Here is a 27,174-nt window from a genome sequence, read left to right on the forward strand (position 1 = left end):
AAATATTTGGTTAAACGTTTCCCAACGTCACGTGCCTTGTGTGAAAGTTGAACTGCACATTAGACATTCACTCACAACCATTTTCTGATATTTATTTTTTCAAACATTCAGTTTGTTTTTCCATACTGGAGAATAGAAATGCACTATATAACGTTAAGAATCAAATTAAAACAAAATCGACAACAGATCTTGGGAAATGCCAGTGGAAAACAATACCAGTTATTTGTAAAAAATAAAACAGGGATGGATTTCAGCCGACATTCTGCACATTTTCTCATCGATGAAACATTTGATCTCAATAGTTTTGTTTCCAAAAATAGAGATCTATTATGAACAGAGTGGACAAAGTTTCGTTGACTTCACCATTTGCTAAAGTTGTAAACGAATGCGGTGTTTAGGAGTGCAAAGGCTAATTTAGTTATTGCACACGCTCACTTCAGAGTAGGCATTCCATAACGGAATAAGCAGATGATCCTAGGCCAGTAGGATTTTACTACCTCCTTGCTTGTTCTGCCAACTATGGCTCATTTGTTCCCGTTGATAACGACAGACTGTGGTCTATCTTGGTTTAGCGATTAAAATCTTTGGTTAAACGTTTCCCAACGTTACATTGCTAGTGTGAAAGTTGAATGGCACATTACAAACACTCCCTCACAACCATTTTTCTGATATTTATTTATTCAAACATTCAGTTTGTTTTTACATACTAGAGAAAAGAAATGCACTATATAACGTTAAAAATAAAATTAAAACAAAATCGACAACAGAACTTGGAAAATGCCAGTGGGAAACTATCAGTTATTAGTAAAAAAAAAAAAAAAACGCCAGCAATGCACATTAAATTATCATAAGCTCTTATGGTGACGATGTTGCAATAGTGAATATGCACTGAAAGTTTAGTTAGCACATTCATGCAAGAATACAGTAATTATCAATACAAAAACATAGATACCTCCATTTTCAACATCGAGTGTCAACAACTATGACAATCATGCTACATCATTGTAGGTATTCACTGTACTTCCATTGGGGAGTTTTATAAAGTAACACAAATGCTTATGGCCACTAGAGCATGGAAGCATATGACCAGACACATACAACAGTATATACTCATTGGCAGACTGAAAACCTACCCCTTCCCATCTAATTCCCACCCTAAACTATTGTCCCTCTAACCATCCAGCAGCTTGAGGATGCTGTCCCTCTCCTTCAGTGCTTTCCATGCCTGATCTTTCTCTTTCTTTGTTGGCATTCGTTTTTTCTGCCTAGCAGCCATGATGCGACGGAAGCCCTCCATGACCTCATTATCCGACACCCGGACCCTCTGCCGCAACTCCTGCTTCCGCATCTCCTCCTTTGCCAGGCTATGAGGAGGATGGGAAGTTTAGAGTAAAGGATGAATGCTGAGGCTTGTTATGAATAAAATCCTAATCCAGTAATAGTTTGTGATGTGTGTTCAGGTAAAAAATAAATTTAAAAAAGGTTAACATTCCCTTAATCTCCGCTCTACATATTGATGGTGGATGAAGTGGAACACAATGAGAACCAACTGGGCCTTCTATAAGTGCAACTCATTATCATCGACGTCAGAACATCCCTCCTTATAGGTCTTGAACTAAATCATCATACAATCCTTATTTCTGATGTATATTTTACATTTCTCCTGTGCTCTCACCGGAGTAGCTCCTGCTTGCGGGATCTGTTGTGGGCGCTCAGGGCTTTGAGTTCAGCCTGTCTCTTGTGGAGTTCAGCCAGCACCTCATCCTCTGAGTCTCCGCCTGCTCCGGGCCGTTCCTCAGAATCCAGAAGCCCCTGAGACATCAGCTCCTCCTTGATCCGCGCTTCTAGGGAGCGTGTGTGAGGAACACTAGGAAAGAGGGAAAGTCAGAGGAGAGAAATAACTAGTTAACTAATGAGTGAGTAGCAGAACTTCTGCAGAGTTGCAGTGATTGGAATACTTTAGTGTAATCTACAAAGCCTTTGTTCGGGGCTTGACATTCAGTTTCATTTGCCAGTGCCAACTGAAAGCTACTGGCCCGAATAATGTGCAAATCATTTAAACTGTATCTTTAATTTGCGGGCTGAGCAAGTGCCTAGAGCCTATAATGACCTACCCTCCATACACAAATACTTACATTTTATATAATTATTACTTGGAAATATCATATTTACATTGATTGTTTGGAGATAGAAAATTAAACATTTGTGCAATCTCAAAAAGAGTGTTATTGTTACCGATTTTGTTAGCGAGTTGTAGGGCCCTATAAAATCAGTTTTATATTTAGCTAAATATAGTTCACGGTTTTGTTTTTCCAGGTTTACGAGTTTCACTCTTAAAAATAACTTTTTTGATAGAGTACAAATCCATAACGCTTAAACCACATCGAGATATATGTATCTATATACACACACACACACACACAGTGGGGCAAAAAAGTATTTAGTCAGCCACCAATTGTGCAAGTTCTCCCACTTAAAAATATGAGAGAGAGGCTTGTAATTTTCATCATAGATACACTTCAACTATAACGGACAAAATGAGAAAAAGAATCCAGAAAATCACAGTGCAGGATTTTTAATGCATTTATTTGCAAATTATGGTGGAAAATAAGTATTTGTTCAATAACAAAAGTTTATCTCAATACTTTGTTATATATCCTTTGTTGGCAATGACAGAGGTCAAACATTTTCTGTAAGTCTTCACAAGGTTTCACACACTCTCACACACTGTTGCTGGTATTTTGGCCCATTCCTCCATGCAGGTCTCCTCTAGAGCAGTGATGTTTTGGGGCTGTTGCTGGGCAACACGGACTTTCAACTCCCTCCAAAGATTTTCTATGGGGTTGAGATCTGGAGACTGGCTAGGCCACTCCAGGACCTTGAAATGCTTCTTACAAAGCCACTCCTTCGTTGCCCGGGCGGTGTGTTTGGGATCATTGTCATGCTGAAAGACCCAGCCACGTTTCATCTTCAATGCCCTTGCTGATGGAAGGAGGTTTTCACTCAAAATCTCACGATACATGGCCCCATTCATTCTTTCCTTTACACGGATCAGTCGTCCTGGTCCCTTTGCAGAAAAACAGCCCCAAAGCATGATGTTTCCACTCCCATGCTTCACAGTAGGTATGGTGTTCTTTGGATGCAACTCAGCATTCTTTGTCCTCCACGACGAGTTGAGTTTTTACCAAAAAGTTCTATCATCTGACCATATGACATTCTCCCAATCTTCTTCTGGATCATCCAAATGCTCTCTAGCAAACTTCAGACGGGCCTGGACATGTACTGGCTTAAGCAGGGGGACACGTCTGGCACTGCAGGATTTGAGTCCCTGGCGGCGTAGTGTGTTACCGATGGTAGGCTTTGTTACTTTGGTCCCAGCTCTCTGCAGGTCATTCACTAGGCCCCCCCGTATGGTTCTGGGATTTTTGCTCACCGTTCTTGTGATCATATTGACCCCACGGGGTGAGATCTTGCGTGGAGCCCCAGATCGAGGGAGATTATCAGTGGTCTTGTATGTCTTCCATTTCCTAATAATTGCTCCCACAGTTGATTTCTTCAAACCAAGCTGCTTACCTATTGCAGATTCAGTCTTCCCAGCCTGGTGCAGGTCTACAATTTTGTTTCTGGTGTCCTTTGACAGCTCTTTGGTCTTGGCCATAGTGGAGTTTGGAGTGTGACTGTTTGAGGTTGTGAACAGGTGTCTTTTATACTGATAAATACAGGTAACAAATGGAGGACAGAGGGGCCTCTTAAAGAAGAAGTTACAGGTCTGTGAGAGCCAGAAATCTTGCTTGTTTGTAGGTGACCAAATACTTATTTTCCACCATAATTTGCAAATAAATTCATTACAAATCTTACAATGTGATTTTCTGGATTTTTTTCCTAATTTTGTCTGTCATAGTTGAAGTGTACCTATGATGAAAATTACAGGCCTCTCTCATCTTTTTAAGTGGGAGAACTTGCACAATTGGTGGCTGACTAAATACCTTTTTTGCCCCACTCTATCCACCCACCCACCCACACACACACACATACATAAAAGATTTCCCAAGCTTTAAACATCCCAAGGAGCACTGTGCAAGCGATAATAGTGATGTTTAAAGCTTGGGAAATCTTTTTGTATCCAAATCCGGCTTTAAACTTCTTCACAACAGTATCTCGGACCTGCCTGGTGTGTTCCTTGTTCTTCATGATGCTCTCTGCGCTTTTAACGGACCTCTGAGACTATCACAGTGCAGGTGCATTTATACAGAGACTTGATTACACACAGGTGGATTGTATTTATCATCATTAGTCATTTAGGTCAACATTGGATCATTCAGAGATCCTCACTGAATAATTTTGCACGCCCAATTTTTCAGTTTTTGATTTGTTAAAAAAGTTTGAAATATCCAATAAATGTCGTTCCACTTCATGATTGTGTCCCACTAGTTGTTGATTCTTCACAAAAAAATACAGTTTTATATCTTTATGTTTGAAGCCTGAAATGTGGCAAAAGGTCGCAAAGTTCAAGGGGGCCGAAAACTTTCGCAAGGCACTGTATATATATATATATAATTGGAGGGTGTAGTTTACCTTTTTAAATCAATTGCTCACCTAGCTAGAGACCGTTGTGTTTGGCTAGCTGTGTTTTGTACTGTAGCCTACCTATCTGCAGTGGAGGCTACACATGATGTGATGGCAGGGTTTGCCAAACAAGTGCCCCCCCCCAAATGGATACAAATCATCATGATATCACATAGACCTACTTTGCAGTCAACATTTAATTGGGCCTTTTAAAAAATATATTTTAAAGCCTTTAGAAATGTTTATTCAAACAGCACACAATGACTGAATTGCATATCGCAAAGATTGAACCTGACTTCGGATCAAACTATTTGAATACCGGGTTTGCATACCCATTGACGCCTTAGAATTTACTTGTAAATATCATAAATTGAAACATCTTTCCTACCTACCCTACCGTTGTCGTTTCTGATTCAGAGGGGTTGGGATAAATGCGGAAGACACATTTCAGTTGAAGGCATTCAGGTATGCCTTCAGGTATCCCCCTTCATCTTGTGAGCTGCTGCACCGTGTGCAGTGTTTGATAAATAATCTACATAATGAACTAACATTTTCAGGATTTCATCTTTTTTTCATCAATTATGTAGCCTAGATTGAAAATAGCATTATTACAATATTATTTTCACTGGCCCAAGCAGGCCAATGATGTGGATGGTTGACTGGCCCAGGGGGGGTTCCAAAACCTCGCCAGGCCAGCGGGTATCCTTGTATGTCGAGCCCTGCTTTGTTGCTATTCAGCATTTTCTTTCAGGGTATCTATAGAATGTATCCTACAAGGTTATGAGGGGGTGATGTTCCTTTATGGAGGATAGGCCTTTACCTAAAAGCTTTGCCCTGGTTGCGAGGTGAGGTCCCAGCCCCATCGTTCCCACCATCCTTCCCCAATATGTCAGGGACTGGAGAATCCTCCATGGGGGATATGATATTCTCCTGTACGAAAAAACAACAATATTAAAGAATTTAAATTCAACAGTTTAATTATAAACTATTCAAATCAACTAGTTATTTGCAGGGTTAAGTTTTCAAAAGTAATTTAGAATTGTATGTGTAGTCAACAATAAAGCCTAAGATACAGTTGAAGTCAGAAATATACATACTTAGGTCGGAGTCATTAAAACTAATTTTTCAACCAATCCACAAATCTGTCGTTAACAAACTATAATTTTGGCAAGTTGGTTCGGACATCTACTTTGTGCATGACACAAGTAATTTTTACAACAATTGTTTAGACAGATTATTTCACTGTATCACAATTCCAGTGGGTCAAAAGTTTACATACACTAAGTTGACTGTGCCTTTAAAAAGCTTGGAAAATTCCAGAAAATGATGTCATGGCTTTAGAAGCTTCTGATAGGCTAATTGACATCATTTGAGTCAATTGAAGGTGTACCTGTGGATGTATTTCAAGGCTTACCTTCAAATTCAATGCCTCTTTGCTTGACATCATGGGAAAATCAAAAGAAATCAGCCAAGACATCAGAAAAAAAATTGTAGACCTCCACAAATCTGGTTCATCCTTGTGAGCAATTTTCAAATGCCTGAAGGTACCACGTTCATCTGTACAAACAATAGTACGCAAGTATAAACACCATGGGACCATGCAGCCGTCATACCGCACATGAAGGAGAGGCGTTCTGTCTCCTAGAGATGAATGTGCCTTGGTGCGAAAAGTGCAAATCAATCCCAGAACAGCAAAGGACCTTGTGAAGATGCTGGAGGAAACAGGCACACAAGTATATATATATATCCACAGTAAAACGAGTCCTATATCGACATAACCTGAAAGGCCACTCAGCAAGGAAGAAGCCACTGCTCCAAAACTGCCATTAAAAAGCCAAACTACAGTTTGCAACTGCACATGGGGACAAAGATCGTACTTTTTGGAGATTTGTCCCCTGGTCTGATGTAACAAAAATATAACTTTTTGACCATAATGATCATTGTTATGTTTGGAGGAAAAAGGGAGAGGCTTGCAAGCCAAAGAACAACATCCCAACCCTGAAGCACGGGGGTGGCAGCATCATGTTGTGGGGGTGCTTTGTTGCATAAGGGACTGGTGCACTTCACAAAATAGATGGTATCGTGAGGTAGGAAAATTATATGGATATATTGAAGCAACATCAAGACATCAGTCAGGAAGTTAAAGCTTGGTCGCAAATGGGTCTGCCAAATGAACAATGACCCCAAGCATAGTTCCAAAGTTGTGGCAAAATGGCTTAAGGACAAAAAAGTCAAGGTATTGGAGTGGCCATCACAAAGCCCTGACCTCATTCCTATAGAAAATTTGTGGGCAGAACTGAAAAAGCGTGTACAAACCTGACTCAGTTCCACCAGCTCTGTCAGGAGGAATGGGCCAAAATTCACCTAATTTATTGTGGGAAGCTTGTGGAAGGCTACCCAAAACGTTTGATCCAAGTTAAACAATTTAAAGGCAATGCTACCAAATACTAATTGAGTGTATGTAAACTTCTGACCCACTGGGAATGTGATGAAAGAAATTAAAGCTGAAATAAATCATTCTCTACTATTATTCTGACATTTCACATTCTTAAAATAAAGTGGTGATCCTAACTGACCTAAGACAGGGAATGTTTACTAGGATTAAATGTCAGGAATTGTGAAAAACTGAGTTTAAATGTAGTTGGCTAAGGTGTATGTAAACTTCCGACTTCAACTGTATGTGACCTCAACAAGAGCCTGAAGGAGCCTCTGTGTGAGAGGACCGAAGGGACAGCCATCCTCTGGGGGGTCGTGCTGGGACTCTGACTTCTTTAGCAGGGCATCCACATCTGAGAGAATAAAAGCATCCTCATATCAGTCAAATACGCATGATAATTTCTGTGCTGACTGTAGACAGACACAATACCCATTTATGAGTGCACTCACCTTTGGCGTCGAGCTCAGATAGTGGTCCCATGAGGCTTTTCTTCTTGTCGTTGGCTCGTGCTCCTTCCCTCTGTTCCTCCAGTAGATCCTCCTGAGCCCATCGCTGAGAGAAGTGTTTCCCCAATGCTGGAATCTTCACAATATAACCAATACAATGCTATTAATCTATGTTTTCTCCTTGGGGAAATCTTTAACAGAGGATGTGAGTAACATACCATTCTAAAGCACAACTCTTATCTGAAGTGTCACAGAATACCTACTATCAGATATGCTGGTAGTGCTTGAGACCTGATAAGTCAGCTACTAATGTAATGAGCATAATATGGGGCGGCAGGGTAGCCTAGTGGTTAGAGCGTTGGACTAGTAACCGGAAGGTTGCAAACCCTTGAGCTGACAAGGCATCTGTCATTATGCCCCTGAACAGGCAGTTAACCCACTGTTCCTAGGCCGTCATTGAAAATAAGAATTTGTTCTTAACTGACTTGCCTTGTTAAATAAAGGTAAAGAATATGACATAAAACACAAAAGATTTAGGACATTCAATATTGTACCTTGTAGTATTCAGCCTCATCATCCGGGGGCTTCAATAGTTCTTCCAGAACCCGGATTTCTTCATTTGTGATGTCAGCACAGTATGGCTCTACTGATGCCCAAAATCTGGAAAACATAATACACAGATGCATGTGGGACAATGAAAAACAAACACATATCCTATCTCAAACCAACTTGTGTCTGTCCACTGACCCTGCCCAGAGTGGGTGAAAATGCCTTTGGTGATGAAATTTCACTTGTTATAAAATACATTTTACCAAGACAAATATGATTATTGATGTTCTGAATCGTTCAGTGGTGTCTTTCTCTAACATATCATTAACCTTATATCCAAAAAGTCAGACATTGTAACCTAATATATCCAATAATAAGCACCAAGCTCTGTTGACATACAGTTGAAGTTGGAAGTTTACACACACTTTAGCCAAATGCATTTAATCTCAGTTTTTCCACAATTCCTGACATTTAATCCTAGTAAAAAGTCCCTGTCTTAGGTCAGTTAGGATCACCACTTTATTTTAAGAATGTGAAATGTCAGAATAATAGTAGAGTGATTTATTTCATATTTTATTTATTTCATTACATTCCCAGTGGGTCAGAAGTTTACATACACTCAATTAGTATTTCGTAGCATTGCCTTTAAATTGTTTAACTTGGGTCAAACATTTCGGGTAGCCTTCCACAAGCTTCCCACAATAAGTTGGGTGAATTTTGGCCCATTCCTCCTGACAGAGCTGGTGTAACGGTGTCAGGTTTGTAAGGCCTCTTTGCTCACCCAAGCTTTTTCAGTTCTGCCCACAAATTTTCTATAGGAATGAGGTCAGGGCTTTGTGATGGCCACTCCAATACAGTGCCTTGCGAAAGTATTCGGCCCCCTTGAACTTTGCTACATTTTCCCACATTTCAGGCTTCAAACATAAAGATATAAAACTGTATTTTTTTGTGAAGAATCAACAACAAGTGGGACACAATCATGAAGTAGAATGACATTTATTGGATATTTCAAACTTTTTTAACAAATCAAACTGAAAAATTGGGCATGCAAAATTATTCATCCCCCTTAAATTAATACTTTGTAGCGCCACCTTTTGCTGTGATTACAGCTGTAAGTCGCTTGGGGTATGTCTCTATCAGTTTTGCACATCGAGAGACAAATGTTTTCCCATTCCTCCTTGCAAAACAGCTCGAGCTCAGTGAGGTTGGATGGAGATTGGATTCAGGTCTGGACTTTGACTTGGCCATTCTAACACCTGGATATGTTTATTTTTGAACCATTCCATTGTAGATTTTGCTTTATGTTTTGGATCATTGTCTTGTTGGAAGACAAATCTCCGTCCCAGTCTCAGGTCTTTTGCAGACTCCATCAGGTTTTCTTCCAGAATGGTCCTGTATTTGGCTCCATCCATCTTCCCATCAATTTTAACCATCTTCCCTGTTCCTGCTGAAGAAAAGCAGGCCCAAACCATGATGCTGCCACCACCATGTTTGACAGTGGGGATGGTGTGTTCAGGGTGATGGGCTGTGTTGCTTTTACGCCAATCATAATGTTTTGCAATGTTGCCAAAAAGTTCCATTTTGGTTTCATCTGACCAGAGCACCTTCTTCCACATGTTTGGTGTGTCTCCCAGGTGGCTTGTGGCAAACTTTAAACGACACTTTTTATGGATATCTTTAAGAAATGGCTTTCTTCTTGCCACTCTTCCATAAAGGCCAGATTTGTGCAATATACGACTGATTGTTGTCCTATGGACAGAGTCTCCCACCTCAGCTGTAGATCTCTGCAGTTCATCCAGAGTGATCATGGGCCTCTTGGCTGCATCTCTGATCAGTCTTCTCCTTGTATGAGCTGAAAGTTTAGAAGGACGGCCAGGTCTTGGTAGATTTGCAGTGGTCTGATTCTCCTTCCATTTCAATATTATCGCTTGCACAGTGCTCCTTGGGATGTTTAAAGCTTGGGAAATCTTTTTGTATCCAAATCCGGCTTTAAACTTCTTCACAACAGTATCTCGGACCTGCCTGGTGTGTTCCTTGTTCTTCATGATGCTCTCTGCGCTTTTAACGGACCTCTGAGACTATCACAGTGCAGGTGTATTTATACGGAGACTTGATTACACACAGGTGGATTGTATTTATCATTAGTCATTTAGGTCAACATTGGATCATTCAGAGATCCTCACTGAACTTCTGGAGAGAGTTTGCTGCACTGAAAGTAAAGGGGCTGAATAATTTTGCACGCCCAATTTTTCAGTTTTTGATTTGTTAAAAAAGTTTGAAATATCCAATAAATGTCGTTCCACTTCATGATTGTGTCCCACTTGTTGTTGATTCTTCACAAAAAAATACAGTTTTATATCTTTATTTTTGAAGCCTGAAATGTGGCAAAAGGTCGCAAAGTTCAAGGGGGCCGAATACTTTCGCAAGGCACTGTACCTTGACTTTGTTGTCCTTAAGCCATTTTGCCACAACTTTGGAAGTATGCTTGGGGTCATTGTTCATTTGGAAGACCCATTTGCGACCAAGCTTCGACTTCCTGACTGATGTCTTGAGATGTTGCCTCAATATATCCACATAATTTTCCTACCTCATGATGACATCTATTTTGTAAAGTGCACCAGTCCCTTATGCAGCAAAGCACCCCCACAACATGATGCTGCCACCCCCGTGCTTCAGGGTTGGGATGGTGTTCTTTGGCTTGCAAGCCTCCCCCTTTTTCCTCCAAACATAACAATGGTCATTATGGCCAAACAGTTCTATTTTTGTTTCATCAAACCAGAGGACATTTCTCCAAAAAGTACAATCTTTGTCCCCATGTGCAGTTGCAAACCATAGTCTGGCTTTTTTTAATGGCGGTTTTGGAGTAGTGGCTTCTTCCTTGCTGAGCGGCCTTTCAGGTTATGTCGATATAGGACTCATTTTTACTGAGGATATAGATACTTTTGTGCCTGTTTCTTCCAGCATCTTCACAAGGTCCTTTGCTGTTGTTCTGGGATTGATTTGCACTTTTCGCACCAAAGCACATTCATCTCTAGGAGACAGAACACGTCTCCTTCCTGAGCGGTATGACGGCTGCATGGTCCCATGGTGTTTGTACAGATGAACGTGGTACCCTCAGGCGTTTGAAAATTGCTCACAAGGATGAACCAGATTTGTGGAGGTCTACAATTTTTTTTCTGATGTCTTGGCTGATTTCTTTTGATTTTCCCATGATGTCAAGCAAAGAGGCATTGCATTTGAAGGTAAGCCTTTAAATACATCCACAGGTACACCTTCAATTGACTCAAATGAGGTCAATTAGCTTATCTGAAGCTTCTAAAGCCATGACATCATTTTCTGGAATTTTCCAAGCTGTTTAAAGGCACAGTCAACTTAGTGTTTGTAAACTTTTGACCCACTGGAATTGTGATACAGTGAAATAATCTGTCTGTAAACAATTGTTGGAAAAATGACTTGTGTCATGCACAAAGGAGATGTCCAAACCGACTTGCCAAAACTATAGTTTTAACAGGAAATTTGGGGGTGGTTGAAAAACGAGTTTTAATGACTCCAACCTAAGTGTATGTAAACTTCAAACTTCCAACTGTAGCGGTGCAGGTTTCTTGAATATTTTACATTTTGTGGTCGTCATCTTCAAAGTTGTTTCCGTAGATCACAAAAAGAAGAATTAGCATGACCGGAGCTGAATTAAATGTAAAAGGCTTTGAAATAAAAAGCTTGGTATGCACTCAGTTAGGGCTGTGGCGGTCATAACATTTTCTCAGTTGGTGATTGTCATGCAAATAGCTGCAGGTCTAATGGTAATTGACCGTTAATATAAAATAAACATGTTTAGCATCTCCTGGCTTCCACGCATAACCTACAAGCCACTGATGCAGACCTTTGGAAAATTACATTTAATATAGCGTACACAATCACAATAAATCCATGATTTATTTTAGACAGGTTTAAACAAACATCATATGAAGAAAATGTAGCCTATTTTAGAAGAGCAGAATAGCATATTCTAAGTTGGCCTTATGTCAGGCCCTGATCTGGCCATGCCATATGGCTGTGGGCTACACTAGTTCACTTAGTAGACAAGATTTTCTTATAATTCAGTGGCATTTTTTATAGTATGAAGAATACAATTGAACATTGATGAATACAATAGATAGGGAGTGGCAACATGCGGCTATTCTGTGAGCGGTTAACAAAGAAACAGGTCCTCCAAAACTCAGCAAAACAAGAATCGTCCTCGCACTGTAAACTGCGTAAATTTTCAGCAGGGGGGGGGGGGTCAAAATCAAAAGTAACAGTCAGTATCTGGTGTGGCCACCAGCTGCATTAAGTACTGCAGTGCATCATGTCCTCATGGACTGCACCATATTGGCCAGTTCTTGCTGTGATATGTTACCCCATTCTTCCACCAAGGCACCTGCAAGTTTCCAGACATTTCTGGGAGGGAATGGCCCTAGCCCTCACCCTCCGATCCAACAGGTCCCAGAAGTGCTCAATGGGATTGAGATCCGGGCTCTTCACTGGCCATGGCAGAACACTGACATTCCTGTCTTGCAGGAAATCAGCCATACTGCTCATTCTGTGCGTGGTGGCATTGTCATGCTGGAGGGTCATGTCAGGATGAGCCTGCAGGAAGGGTACCACATGAGGGAGGAGGATGTCTTCCCTGTAACGCAGAGCGTTGAGATTGCCTACAATGACAACAAGCTCTGTCCGATGATGCTGTGACACACTGCCCCAGACCATGACGGACCCTCCAACTCCAAATCGATCCCTCTCAAGAGTACAGGCTCATTCCTTCGACGATAAACGCGAATCCGACTAGTCTTGTCTGGTCCAGAGAAGGTGGGTTTGTGCCCATAAGCGACATTGTTTCCAGTGATGTCTGGTGAAGACCTGCCTTACTACAACAGGCCCACAAGCCCTCAGTCCAGCCTCTCTCAGCCTATTGCAGACAGTCTGAGCATGTTTCTTTTTTTTTAATGTATTTTACCTTTATTTAACTAGACAAGTCAGTTAAGAACAAATTATTGTTCAGGGGCAGAACAACATATTTTTACCTTGTCAGCTCGGGGATTTGATCTCACTAGTCCAACGCTCTAACCACTAAGCTACCTGCCGCCCCGAGTCTGAGCACTGATGGAGGGATTATGCATTCCTGGTGTAACTCACACACAGTTGTTGTTGCCATCCTGTACCTATCCTGCAGGTGTGATGTTCGAATGTACTGATCCTGTGCAGGTGTTGTTACACGTGGTCTGCCACTGTGAGGACGATCAGCTGTCCTTCCCGTCTCCCTGTCTTAGGCGTCTCACAGTACGGACATTGCAATTTATTGCCCTGGCCACATCTGCAGTCCTAATGCCTCCTTGCAGCATGCCTAAGGCACATTCACGCAGAAGAGCAGGGACCCTGGGCATCTTTCTTTTGGTGTTTTTCCAGAGTCAGCAGAAAGACCTCTTTAGTGTCCTAAGTTTTCATAACTGTGACCTTAATTACCTGTAAGCTGTTAGTGTCTTAACGACCTTTCCACAGGTGCATGTTCATTAATTGTTTATGGTTCATTGAACAAGCATGGGGAACCGTGTTAAACCCTTTACAATGAAGATCAGTTATTTGGATTTGTACAAATTATCTTTGAAAGTCAGGGTCCTGAAAAAGTGACATTTTTTTTCCTTCTGAGTTTACATGCTTAATTTAGAGTTATTTATGCAACCTTAGTTGTGAAAAAACATTAGGCTATATGTTTTGATTTTTAATACATTCTAAGGCTGCATGATGCAACTAATGATCGGAAAAAAGTTGCATGAAGGCATGAGCTCTGCTCTGTTTCTTGTGCAGGCTGCACACACTTAATCAGTTTCTAATTGACAATTTGACAAGCACTTGTTAATATTCTCACCCATCAGACTATTCTTAATTTAATCTGGTCTTTACATATAGCCTACTAATGTATGTGTGGAATATTGTTATTTATTTAGAATGGCCCACAAAAAAAGACGTGTAATCTGTAGCCAGCACTCGAATAGCGAATGGAAGTCCCATGCATTACGTTTTTAATATGCAAGCATAGGCGGCGCGTCCATAAGTAAAATGTTGTGAATTGTTTTAAAATTGCATTGCTTACAGTCGGAAGGCAGGGAGCACAATTTGGGCAGATTATTGTTGAGTTGCGACTGTCTGTGAAAAGTAGAGGCCAAGCCAGGCATTTCACAATATTTAAAAATACAATCGTGGGGAAAACATAGTTTGGAAAGAAAATGTTTATTGCTGTAAAGAGAAGACAATGAAAAGACTAATCTCTCTTTTAGTTAACAAAATTCTCAACTGCATTGCGAACAGTATAGCCTATCATATTGGCACCAGCAGAGAGCATCAGCAATATCCCCTGTGAGTGCGCACTGTGCATATTCACTATTTATCATTGTTGGGTCAGTTCTACATAAAACAATTCTCCAGTCATATAAAGTGTAGTAGAATTGCATGAAATGTGTTTATAAAACGGCCACATTTTTCCCATGCAAAGAAAGAAATGTATCTAATATAAAATATAGCCTAGGCCTACACACTCAGCTGCATTGAACAGGTTTTTTTTTTTTTAAATTAAACAGTGATTGAGTTAAATTAGAAGCCTAAATTATAACTATCCAATCTACTCATCACATTATGAAGAGTAAGCTATTTTAAGTCTGCAAATGCTATGATGCAAGGAAATACGTTTTATTCTAAAAAGGTGCATTTTTAATGGTGAAAATTTGCTACCCCAAACTTGACTCATATGTATGCCAGGAAAGCTACACTGGATATAAAGCAGATTAATGTGCTTCATTTTAAGAATTGAGCAATAAATATAGCAGCACGAGAAAGATAGGATCCTCTTAAATAGTGGCTAGTCAAAACTCTTTTCACATGCGATTGGACTTATAAGAACACATTTCACTAGGTTCTGTAGGCTGTGTGCTCTCCAACCGTGTTCCAGGGGCCTTAGACCTACAGGTTACATTTTTAGTTATTTGGTCACTTTAGTTGTGATCAAAACATATAGGCCTATGGGTTAGGCTGCATGATGTGTGCGACTATGATTTGAATAAGTCGCAAACAAAAGGCATGTGCTGTTTCTTGCCTTAGGCTGCACACACTGCATCATTCACAAGTGATACTACTGTCACCATGCACAAGTGATACTACTGTCACCAATCAGACTACACTCAATTTAATATTTTCTTTACATATACTTAATAATATATGCGTGAAATTAGTTTTGATTTAGAATGGACAATTATCATGCACCCGTCAGAACAGGGGCAGAGAAAAAAGTTGCACATAAATAATGAATGGAGGACGATTTTCCCTCTGTTCATTTTCATGTCAGTCAGGTAGGCTACTCCTGATGTAAAGTGAAGCAATGTGCTTAAAATTAGGAAAGTTGAGAAATAAATATAGTAGGCCTAGCCTATTGAAAGCTGATGGTATCCTCTTCTTTTTAATAGAGTCCATCAAAACTGTTTTCTCACACAATTGCATAGCCTATAGAAATGTTGCACAACATGAGCTCTCATGAAGTGTTTGATTTTCAATTACATTTGCATTGATGTCAGAGTGATTAGTGGGACAATAGAGAGGTGAGTACCAGGCCATTAGCAACTGGCAGTTAGCAAGTTTGATAGGCTACGAATGACCATCAGCGGTATCAGAGAGCAGTTTTGGAGAAGTACCGGTGTGACCTTGGTCTGGCGGTACTGCGCAGTGGTGGAAAAAATGACCCAATTGTCTTGAGTAAAAGTAAAGATGCCTTAATAGAAAACAACTCCAGTAAAAGTGAAAGCCACCCAGTAAAATACTACTTGAGTAAAAGTCTAAAAGGTATTTGATTTTAAATATACTTAAGTATCAAATGTAAAAGTACAAGTATAAATCATTCAAAATTCCTTATATTTAGCAAACCAGACAGCACAATTTTCTTGTTTTTATATTTATGGATAGCTAGGAGCACACTCATTTACAAATGAAGCATTTGTGTTTAGTGAGTCCACCAGATAAGAGGCAGTAGTATGAACAGGGATGTTCTCTTGAGTGTGTGAATTGGACCATTTTCCTGTCCTGCTAAGCATTCAAAATGTAACAAATACTTTTGGGTGTCAGGGAGTAAAATGGAGTAGAAAGTATAGAATTTTCTTTAAGAATGTAGTGAAGTAACAGTTGTGAAAAATATAAATAGTTTAGTACAGATACCCCAAAAAACTACTTAAGTAGTACTTTCAAGTATTTTTACACCACTGATACATCACTGTAACAGCCTTGCACTCGGTCCTCTGTTGACATTTCACTTGTTTTTGTGAGAAATTTGGGAAAAATATCAGTCATTTCGAATTAGTATGAAAAGCTTATACTAAAATATGAAATCGATATCCATTTTAAGAAAGATGACGAGTTCAACAGGAAAGTGAGCCTGTCAGGTAGCCAGTGGCCTTTATTCTTGCACAGAATCCAGCATATCTGACGCGATGCAACATTCCTGATTTCTGACCACTTTTTCCGGGCTCTATTGATTTAGTCACCCTAATTCTAGCCATCCTACAAGGGTAAACACTTAAATAACATTTGAACAGATTATGACAGAGACATGTGGTTTGGACCATTTGTTTTCTTAGAAGATTATCTACACAATTAACATATTATGTTACTCATTGGTCAAAAGATGCAGACACCCTACACTGTTTGAGTGAGATGTGATTGTTACTGACCTGTTGGGGGCATCGTTCTTAGGATTACGGGGAATGTCCTGTGGATCCTCACTTAACTCGTACTCCTGGACTTTGGGCTGTAGATTTTTGGATTTGGGTCGCCCAGGACCAGGCCCGTGACTACCCTTTCCATCGAGTTTCTGCTTCTTAGGTTTGTGACGTGATGAGGCTGAAAGGTCTGCATCCTTTCCCAGCTTCAGAAAGCGCTTGTCCCCTTTCTTATCCTGCCAGTCTGTGAGGATCTGAGAAAATAGGGACCAGTCACCAACAAAACTTCATTTTCAGAGGATGACGCAGTAAGATTTGTAGCATCAGGGCAAGTATCAGACCACTTACAGTTTCAGAACCACTATGGCACCAAAATATATTTCCTGTCCAACATTACAGATGGAGGTGTAGCAACAGCAGTTCGAGCAAGGAGGCAGAATAAGATGATTTTTTATTTTTTCTACACATTTTCTCCGCCCGACTGCATGTGCTGCCATAGAAATAGAATGAATAGAACACGCTTTCCCATTCAAGTCAATGATAGCATAATGGATGGACTGGCGGCTATCGCGAGTGTACCCATAGGAGAAAAGCATGAAGTGTACCCATCAATATGTGCTGTGATTTGTTGATTCAACTCAATTCCATTGTGTGAGGTACATCAGTTAATATTTCATTTGAATGAACACTGTACATATTACATCACAATACCAGGCAGCAATTGCGAGTGTACCCATGAGTTTACAAGTCAAATTGCCAGGGATGGAGGTTGACAACCCATTTTATTCATTGTTTGCTACAACACCTTGCTTGTTTCTGCAAGGGGCAACAAAGCTCCATTATGTTAAGAGTCCATGTTATTGGCAGAGATTACAGCTATGAGTCTTTCTGGGTAAGTCTCTAAGAGCTTTGCATACCTGGATTTTACAATATTTGCACATTCTTTTTTTATTGTTAAAGTTCTGTCTAATTTGTTGTTGATCATTGCAAGACAGCCATTTTCAAATCTTCAAATCAAAGTTTGTCACGTGTGCCGAATACAACAGGTGTAAACCTTACAGTGAAATGCTTACTTATAGGCTCTAACCAATGGTGCCAAAAAAAAAGGTATGTGTGTGTGTGTAGGTAAGTAAAGAAATAAAACAACAGTAGAAAGACATTTGAAAAGAGTAGCAAGGCTATATACAGACACCTGTTAGTCAGGCTTATAGAGGTAGGATGTACATGTAGGTATCGTTAAAGTGACTGTGCATATATGATGAACAGAGAGTAGCAGAAGCATAAAAAGAGGGGTTGGCAGGTGGTGGGACACAATGCAGATAGCCCGGTTAGCCAATGTGCGGGAGCACTGGTTGGTCGGGCCAATTGAGGTAGTATGTACATGAATGTATAGTTAAAGTGAATATGCATATAAGATGAACAGAGAGTAGCAGCAGCGTAAAAGAGGGGTTGAGGGGGGGCACACAATGCAAATAGTCTGGGTAACCTTTTGGTTACATGTTCAGGAGTCTTATGGCTTGGGGGTAAAAACTGTTGAGAAGCCTTTTTGTCCTTGACTTGGCACTCCGGTACCGCTTGCCATGCGGTAGTAGAGAGAACAGTCTATGACTGGGGTGGCTGGGGTCTTTGACAATTTTTAGGGCCTTCATCTGACACCGCCTGGGGTAGAGGCCCTGGATGGCAGGCAGCTTTGTCCCAGTGATGTACTGGGCCGTACGCAGTACCCTCTGAAGTGCCTTGCGGTCAGAGGCCGAGCAATTGCCGTATCAGGCAGTGATGCAACCATCTCGATGTTGCAGCTGTAGAACCTTTTGAGGATCTCAGTACCCATGCCAAATCTTTTTAGTTTCCTGAGGGGGAATAGGCTTTGTCGTGCCCTCTTCATGACTGTCTTGGTGTGTTTGGACCAATCTAGTTTGTTGTTGATGTGGACACCAAGGAATTTGAAGCTCTCAACCTGCTCCACTACAGCCCCGTCGATGAGAATGGGGACGTGCTCGGTGCTCCTTTTCCTGTAGTCCACAATCATCTCCTTAGTCTTGGTTATATTGAGGGATAGGTTGTTATTCTGGCACCACCCGGTCAGGTCTCTGACCTCCTCCCTATAGGCTGTCTCATCGTTGTCGGTGTTGTGTCGTCAGCAAACTTAATGATGGTGTTGGAGTCGCGCCTGGCCATGCAGTCATGGGTGAACAGGGAGTACAGGAGGCGACTGAGCACGCACCCCTAGGGAGCTCCAGTGATGAAGATCAGCGTGGCTACGTGTTGCTACCTACCCTCACCACCTGGGGACGGCCTGTCAGGAAGTCCAGGATCCAGTTGCAGAGGGAGGTGTTTAGTCCCAGGATCCTTAGCTTAGTGATGAGCTTTGAGGGTACTATGGTGTTGAACGCTGAGCTGTAGTCAATGAACAGCATTCTCACATATATGTGTTCCTTTTGTCAGGGTGGGAAAGGACAGTGTGGAGTGCAATAGAGATTGCGTCATCTGTGGATCTGTTTGGACAGTATGCAAATTGGAGTGGGTCTAGGTGTTTCTGGGATAATGGTGTTGATGTGAGCCATTACTAGCCTTTCAAAGCATTTCATGGCTACGGACGTGAGTGCCACGGGTCTGTAGTCATTTAGGCAGGTTGCCTTTGTGTGCTTGGGCACAGGGACTATGGTGGTCTGCTTGAAGCATGTTGGTATTGCCATTGATTTAAGCCGATATAAAGTCAAGACAGTAAATAGGCCACTCAGGAACAATGTACAAAACATTAGGAACACCTTCCTAATATCGATTTGCACCCCCTTTTGCCCTCAAAATAGCCTCAATTCATTGGGGCATGGACTCAACAAGGTGTCAAAAGCGTTTCACAGGGATGCTGGCCTATGTTGACTCCAATGCTTCCCACAGATGTCAAGTTAGCTGGATGTCATTCGGGTGGTGAACCATTCTTGTAACACAGAAAACTTTTGAGCGTGAAAAACCCAGCAGCGTTGCAAATCCTGACACACTCAAAACGGTGCACCTACTGCCATACCCCGTTCAAAGGCACTTAAATCTTTTGTCTTGGCAATTCACAATCCATGCCTCAATTGTCTCACGGCTTAAAAATTATTCTTTACATCTGTCTCCTGCCCTTAATCTACACTGATTGAAATGGATTTAACAGATGACATCAATAAGGGATCATAGCTTTCACTTGGATTCACCTGGTCAGTCTATGTCATGGAAAGAGCAGGTGTTCCTAATGTTTTGGACACTAAGTGTATTTGACCTTGTGTTTTAGGTTATTGACCAGCTGAAAGGTGAATTTGCCTCCCAGTGTCTGTTAGAGGAAAACCTGGTTCAGTCTGCTTTCTACGATTTTGCCTGTGCTTACTTACACTATCTATACAAAAGTATGTGGACACCACTTCAAATTAGTGGACTTGGCAGGTTCAGCAACACCTGTTGTATAAAATAAGGCACACAGCAATGTAATCTCCATAGACAAAAAACGAAATCGACAGTAGAACGGCCTTACTGAAGAGCTAAATTACTTTCAACGTGGCACTGTCATAGGATGCCACCTTTCCAACAAGTCAGTTCATCAAATTTCTGCCCTGCTAGAGCTGCCCCGGTCAACTGTAAGTGCTGTTATTATGAAGTGGAAACGTCTAGGAGCAACGACTTAGCCACAAACTGTTAGGCCACACAATCTCACAGAACGGGACCACCAAGGGCTGTAGCACGTAAAAATCGTCTGTCCTTGGATGTAACACTCACTAACGAGTTCCAAACTGCCTCTGGAAACGTCAGCACAATAACGGTTTGTCGAGAGCCTCATGAAATGAGTTTCAATTGCAGAGCACCTGTACACTTGCCTAAGTACACCGTGCGCAATACCGAGCGTCAGTTGGAGTGGTGTAAAGCTCGTAACCATTGGAGAGGTGGAAACGTGTTCTCTGGAGTGATGAATCACGCTTCACCATCTGGTAGTCCGGGGGACGAATCTGGGTTTGGCGGATGCCAGGAGAACGCCACCTGCGCGAATTCATAGTGTCAACTGTAAAGTATGGTGGATGAGGAATAATGGTCTGAGGCTGTTTTTCATGGTTCGGCCCCTTAATTCCAGTGAAGAGATATCTTAATGCTACAGCATAATTCTGTGCTTCCAACTTTGTGGAAACAGTTTGGGGAAGGCCCTTTCCTGTTTTAGCATGACAATGCTCCAGTGCACAAAGCGAGGTCCATACAAAAATGGGTTGTCGAGATCGGTGTGGAATAACTTGACTGGCCTGCAGAGTCCTGACCTCAACCCCATCGAACACATTTGGACTCAATTGGAATGCTGACTGCGAGCCAGGCCTAATCGCCCAACATCAGTGCCCGACCTCACGAATGCTCGTGGCTGAATGGAAGCAAGTCCCCGCAGCAATGTTCCAACTTCTAGTGGAAAGCCTTCCCAGAAGAATGGAGGCTGTTATAGAAACAAAGGGCGGACCAACTCCATATTAATGCCCATAATTTTGGAATGAAATGTTCAACGAGCAGCTGTCCACATACTTTTGGTCATGTAGTGTATTTGGTCTATGCGTAATGTTTAATACACTCAGTGTGAGTCCCAGGTGGAAGGCAAACTGAGAATCGTGATGGATATGGAGAATTTCCCCAATACGATTATGAATAATTGTAATTATTATTGATCGGAAAAAAGTAATTGTCAGCTGCCATCTCTCTTTCACTCCAACAGTGTGAAGCACTGTGCGTTCTAAACAACTATTGGCTAGTTCTTGTCTGTAAGGAAATGGGCGGGGTATCAGTTGAGCATGCTGCAACGATTGGATTAGAACAAGCCACTCTCCCTCTGCTCTCATTTCCCCAGACAGACACACACACACACACAGATTGGTTAGTGTGAACCATGCCTCGATCCCAACAACTTTCACAGCACCTTAGAGGATGCATTATTTTTTTAATTTCACCTTTATTTAACCAGGTCGGCTAGTTGAGAACAAGTTCTCATTTACAACTGTGACCTGGCCAAGATAAAGCAAAGCAGTGCGACACAAACAAAAACACAGAGTTGTTGTCGCCGTAGTGGCAAAGTAATTACAATTTAGCATTTAAACACTGGAATGGTAGATGTACAGAAGATGAATGTGCAAGTAGAGATACTATGGTGCAAAGGAGCAAAAAAATAACAATATGGGGATGAGGTAGTTGGATGGGCTATTCACAGATGGGCTATGTACAGGTGCAATGATCTGTGAGCTGCTCTGACAGCTGATGCTTAAAGTTAGTGATGGAGATATGGGTCTTCAGCTTCAGTGATTTTTGCAATTAGTTCCAGTCATTGGCAGCAGAGAACTGGAAAGAAAGGCGGTCAAAGGAGGAATTGGCTTTGGGGATGAACAGTGAAATATACCTGCTGGAGCACATGCTACGGGTGGGTGCTGCTATGGTGACCAGTAAGCTGAGATAAGGCAGGGCTTTACCTAGCAGACTTATAGATGACCTGGAGCCAGTGGTTTGGTGAAGAATATGAAGCGAGGGCCAGCCAACGAGAGCATACAGGTCGCAGTTGTGGGTAGTATATGACCTCGTCTGGAGGTTAGTTAACACAGTGTCCAAAGAAGGGCCAGAAGTATATAGAATGGTGTCTACTGCGTAGATGTTGATCAGAGAATCACCAGCAGCAAGAGCGACATCATTGATGTATACAGAGAAAAGAGCCGGCCCGAGAATTGAACCCTGTGGCACTCCCATAGAGACTGCCAGAGGTCCCGGACAACAGGCCCTAAAATTTGACACACTGAACTGTGTCTGAGAAGTAGTTTGTGAACCAGGCGAGGCCGTCATTGGAGAAACCAAGGCTGTTGAGTCTGCCGATAAGAATGTGGTGAAAACACTGAACCGCAATGGTGTTCATGGAAGGACACCACGAAGGAAGCCACTGCTGTCTAAAAAAAAAAAACATTGCGGCACGTCTCAAGTTTGCCCAAGATCACCTGGATGTTCCACAACACGTCTGGGAAAATGTGCCGTGAACAGATGAGACAAAAGTTTAACTTTTTGGGGAAAATGCATTACGCTATGTGTGGAGGAAAAATGGCACTGCACACCAACACCTTACCCCAACTGTGAAGCATGGTGAAGGGAGCATCATGGTTTGGGGCTGTTTTGCTGCCACAGGGCCTGGACGCCTTGCAATCATTGAGGGAACAATGAATTCAAACGTGGATAAATACATTTTACAGGAGAATGTCAGGGCAGCAGTTCATGACCTCAAGCTTAAGAGAGGTTGTGTGATACAAGACAATGACCCAAAGCGCACAAGTAAATCAACCAAAGAATGGCTGAAAAGGAAGAAGATTTGTGTTTTGGAATGGCAGTCAGAGTCCTGACCTTAACCCAATTGAGATGCTGTGGCATGACCTGAAGAGGGCTATGCAATCAAGACAACCCAGAAATATTGATGAACTGAAACAGATTTGTAGGGAGGAATGGTTCAAAATTCCTCCTCAACGTTGTGGAAGTCTTATAAGCAGCTACAGGAAACGTTTGGTGGAGGTTGTTGCTGCTAAAGGAGGATCTACAAGTTACTAAATTCAAGGGTTCACTTACTTTTTCCAGCCTGCAAAGTGGATATTTACTCAATGTCTTCAATAATAATTTGAAGAGTACAACTGTTTGTGTGTGAATTAGTTTAGTCAGATTGTGTTTGTCTATTATTGTGACTTACATGAAGATCAGACCACATTTTATGAGTAATCAATGCAGAAATCCATGTAATTCCATAGGGCACAAACATTTTTCTTGCAGCTGTAAGTGTTGGGAGAGAATAGTTTTGCTCCTCTCTAAAGTAAAACAATATATGGGGCAAGCGAACTAGCCTACCTTCATCTAAATCTGTGTCTGGAATATATGCAGGCAGTAGTAGCCAGCCATGTATTAGGCTATTTATTATTCGTTGATAATTGAATAGGACTAAGTAAGTAAATCATGTGCATTTTCATCTGTCAGGGTCATTTACCTTTTAACAATGTGCGTGAATGAGTGAAGGTACATAATGATGCGCTCTGAGTGATAGCGCACTTGATGTACAGGCTTTACCAACATTTAATGCACACTTCCGGGTTTTCAGATTACGAATATCGAGTGTGATAAAACAACAGATACGATTACAATGAGATCGTCACACCCCTAACTGAGTAGGCCTATGCCATCTTCATTTTCCCAGTTTATCAAGAGATTTACCATTCAAATAAAAAGTATTACCATTATGTTGTTATGTAGTTAGATTGTTTTTACCAAAGTCAAATTTGTTTGATTTTAAAATTGATGCATTATCATACGCCCCTGGGAAATTGTAATCAAAATTGTCAAATGTAATGATATTGAATATGGGCCATCAGCCTCCTTGACCAGTTGTTCTCTAATATTGACCTGTGGTATAGTAATAGTTAACGTGTGTAAAAGTGTAGTGCATTAGGGAAGTACCAAAACACCTTGATATAGGGGAGGTGCATGCATGCTGATGAGGAAATGTGGCTAGGATGGAAGAAAATACTTTCATAAAACTTGAAAAGGTCAAATACACTGCTCAAAAAAATAAAGGGAACACTTAAACAACACAATGTAACTCCAAGTCAATCACACTTCTGTGAAATCAAACTGTCCACTTAGGAAGCAACACCGATTGACAATAAATTTCACATGCTGTGCAAATGGAATAGACAACAGGTGGAAATAGGCAATTAGCAAGACACCCCCAATAAAGGAGTGGTTCTACAGGTGGTGACCACAGACCACTTCTCAGTTCCTATGCTTCCTGGCTGATGTTTTGGTCACTTTTCAATGCTGGCAGTGCTTTCACTCTAGTGGTAGCATGAGACTGAGTCTACAACCCACACAAGTGGCTCAGGTAGTGCAGCTCATCCAGGATGGCACATCAATGCGAGCTGTGGCAAGAAGGTTTGCTATGTCTGTCAGCGTAGTGTCCAGAGCATGGAGGCGCCACCAGGAGACAGGCCAGTACATCAGGAGACGTGGAGGAGGCCGTAGGAGGGCAACAACCCAGCAGCAGGACCGCCACCTCCGACTTTGTGCAAGGAGAAGCAGGAGGAGCACTGCCAGAGCCCTGCAAAATGACCTCCAGCAGGCCACAAATGTGCATGTGTCTACTCAAACGGTCAGAAACAGACTCCATGAGGGTGGTATGAGGGCCCGACGTCCACAGGTGGGGGTTGTGCTTACAGCCCAACACCGTGCAGGACGTTTGGCATTTGCCAGAGAAAACCAAGATTTGCAAATTCGCCACGGCGCCCTGTGCTCTTCACGGATGAAAGCAGGTTCACACTGAGCACATGTGACAGATGTGACAGAGTCTGTAGATGCCGTGGAGAACGTTCTACTGCCTGCAACATCCTCCAGCATGACCAGTTTGGCGGTGGGTCAGTGGGGTGGCATTTCTTTGGGGAGCCGCACAGCCCTCCATGTGCTCGTCAGAGGTAGCCTGACTGCCATTAGGTACCGAGATGAGATCCTCAGACCCCTTGTGAGACCCTATGCTGGTGCGGTTGGCCCTGGGTTCCTCCTAATGCAAGACAATGCTAGACCTCATGTGGCTGGAGTGTGTCAGCAGTTCCTGCATGAGTAAGGCATTGATGCTATGGACTGGTCCACCCGTTCCCCAGACCTGAATCCAATTGAGCACATCTGGGACATCATGTCTCGCTCCATCCACCAACGCCACGTTGCACCAGACTGTCCAGGAGTTGGCGGATGCTTTAGTCGAGGTCTGGGAGGAGATCCCTCAGGAGACCATCCGCCACCTCATCAGGAGCATGCCCAGGCGTTGTAGGAAGGTCATACAGGCATGTGGAGGCCACACACACTACTGAGCCTCATTTTGACTTGTTTTAAGGACATTACATCAAAGTTGAATCAGCCTGTAGTGTGGTTTTCCACTTTAATTTTGAGTGTGACTCCAAATCCAGACCTCCATGGGTTGATAAATTTGATTTCCATTGATCATTTTTGTGTGATTTTGTTGTCAGCACATTCAACTATGTAAAGAAAAAAGTATTTAATAAGAATATTTCATTCATTCAGATCTAGGATGTGTTATTTTAGTGTTCCCTTTATTTTTTTGAGCAGTGTATAAACCATGGGGGAAAAAAACACAGTACCCTCCTGTGTCCAATAAAAACAATTAAAAACACAACCCTCCCCCTTCACCCCAGTACATTTTGAACTGTCCCTTATGACTATTGGTTACATAACCATGGTTATACAGTAATTGTGCCAGCCCTATAGGTGACTGAATCATTGGGCAGTCCAATGACACAAAAGCTACTAAATTAGTCAGTGACATTAAATATGTGCCCATTGACTCCTGTCTTACCTGTCTCTGTTCCTCCAGAGCTCTGAGACGACGGCTGGCAGAGGACAGGAGAGTCTCCAGCTCCAGCTGCAGTGTGTCCAGCTCTTCAATACCGATGCCATCGTCCTCTGAGCGCCCGAGCACTGCAGTGTAGCGGGGGCACACCTTCACATGCTCTACTGGCTTAAAGTCATAGTACTTTAGAGGCGGGCAGTCCTTCAACTCACTCATCTTGATGGTTTAGAGTGGGCTATGTCTGTGTGGAGAGACAGAGATAAAGTGCACCTTTGATCATACAAAAATGTACACTCATACATACATCTGTCCAAAAAAAATAAACGCTCCTCACATGAATCACTGAACTCCATTAGCCTACTACTACTAACTTCAAGACCGGGGAACAACGTTGGTGATTGCCATTGAATATATCGTGAACATTAGCGCGTTAGCTAGCTTAGCTAATCAGCTAACGTTAGCTAGCTTTAGCACAGTACCAGTAGTATCTGCGCTCAACGACCGGTGTTGCTTCCGAAACAAAAGTGACCATTCATAATATCAATCAGGACCCCAAATACGGTTTATAAATTGACAAAATAGTGGTTTGATTGCAAATACACCATGTAAATGGACCACATTTAGAATATTTACGCACCAATATTTACCTCTGTACTGGCATCCATTATTGATTGAACCATCTGTGGAAGAGGGGGGATAAGAATATTCAGTAAGAGGGTATTGTACGTTAACGTACTAGCTATTATTGAGGCAGAAAAAAATGAACAGTAATTCTCTGAGTGTTGAATGATTCTCAATTGTTAATACTTTTTTTGAGCAATTCCCATCTGACGAATACAGAACGTCAGTGACCCTCTAAATTGTAGAATGGCATCTCCGAAAAATACAAAATTGTATTTGGGGATGTGGATTTATGGTAACGGGAATCAAACGAATATTAGGGATCTAAATGTTTTTGTTTGTCCCTAATTTAAGTGTATTTGTAGGTATACTATTACAATAGTCTGTCAGATAGTCATGCTTTTTTAAATTATACAATTCATTAAATTATAATTTTATTTAACTCCCCTAAAA

The 27,174-nt window shown here is 41.8% G+C and overlaps 1 protein-coding gene and 1 long non-coding RNA gene across 3 annotated transcripts in view; one reads left to right on the forward strand and one right to left on the reverse strand.

The window, feature by feature from the left end:
- The window catches only part of LOC149976087 (uncharacterized), a 30,045-nt gene extending 3,328 nt beyond the window's left edge, over window positions 1–26,717 (forward strand). The window contains exon 2 of the long non-coding RNA XR_016488032.1: window positions 26,125–26,717. This is a non-coding gene — a long non-coding RNA (uncharacterized LOC149976087). The remainder of the gene's footprint in view (window positions 1–26,124) is intronic.
- Window positions 661–26,957, reverse strand: LOC110494518 (transcriptional adapter 3). Of its 2 annotated transcripts, XM_021569652.3 has the most exons (9): window positions 26,748–26,957; window positions 26,107–26,341; window positions 16,743–16,984; window positions 8,004–8,109; window positions 7,453–7,585; window positions 7,252–7,355; window positions 5,387–5,496; window positions 1,676–1,867; window positions 661–1,364 (listed from the first exon to the last, which is right to left on the reverse strand). In XM_021569652.3, the coding sequence occupies exons 2-9, from the start codon at window positions 26,314–26,316 to the stop codon at window positions 1,172–1,174; spliced, it is 1,290 nt and encodes a 429-aa protein (XP_021425327.1). In that variant the 5' UTR covers window positions 26,317–26,341; window positions 26,748–26,957; the 3' UTR covers window positions 661–1,171. The 2 variants fall into 2 exon arrangements, with proteins under 2 accessions (XP_021425327.1, XP_090062126.1); XM_090206000.1 differs by lacking the exons at window positions 26,107–26,341; window positions 26,748–26,957 and having other exon boundaries at window positions 5,981–7,355; window positions 16,743–16,781.
- Between the last annotated feature and the right edge of the window lie 217 nt (window positions 26,958–27,174).

The sequence above is a fragment of the Oncorhynchus mykiss genome, chromosome 17 (genome assembly GCF_057628025.1).
Source record: "Oncorhynchus mykiss isolate SJ-2025 chromosome 17, ASM5762802v1, whole genome shotgun sequence".
NCBI classification, from domain to species: Eukaryota; Metazoa; Chordata; class Actinopteri; order Salmoniformes; family Salmonidae; genus Oncorhynchus; species Oncorhynchus mykiss.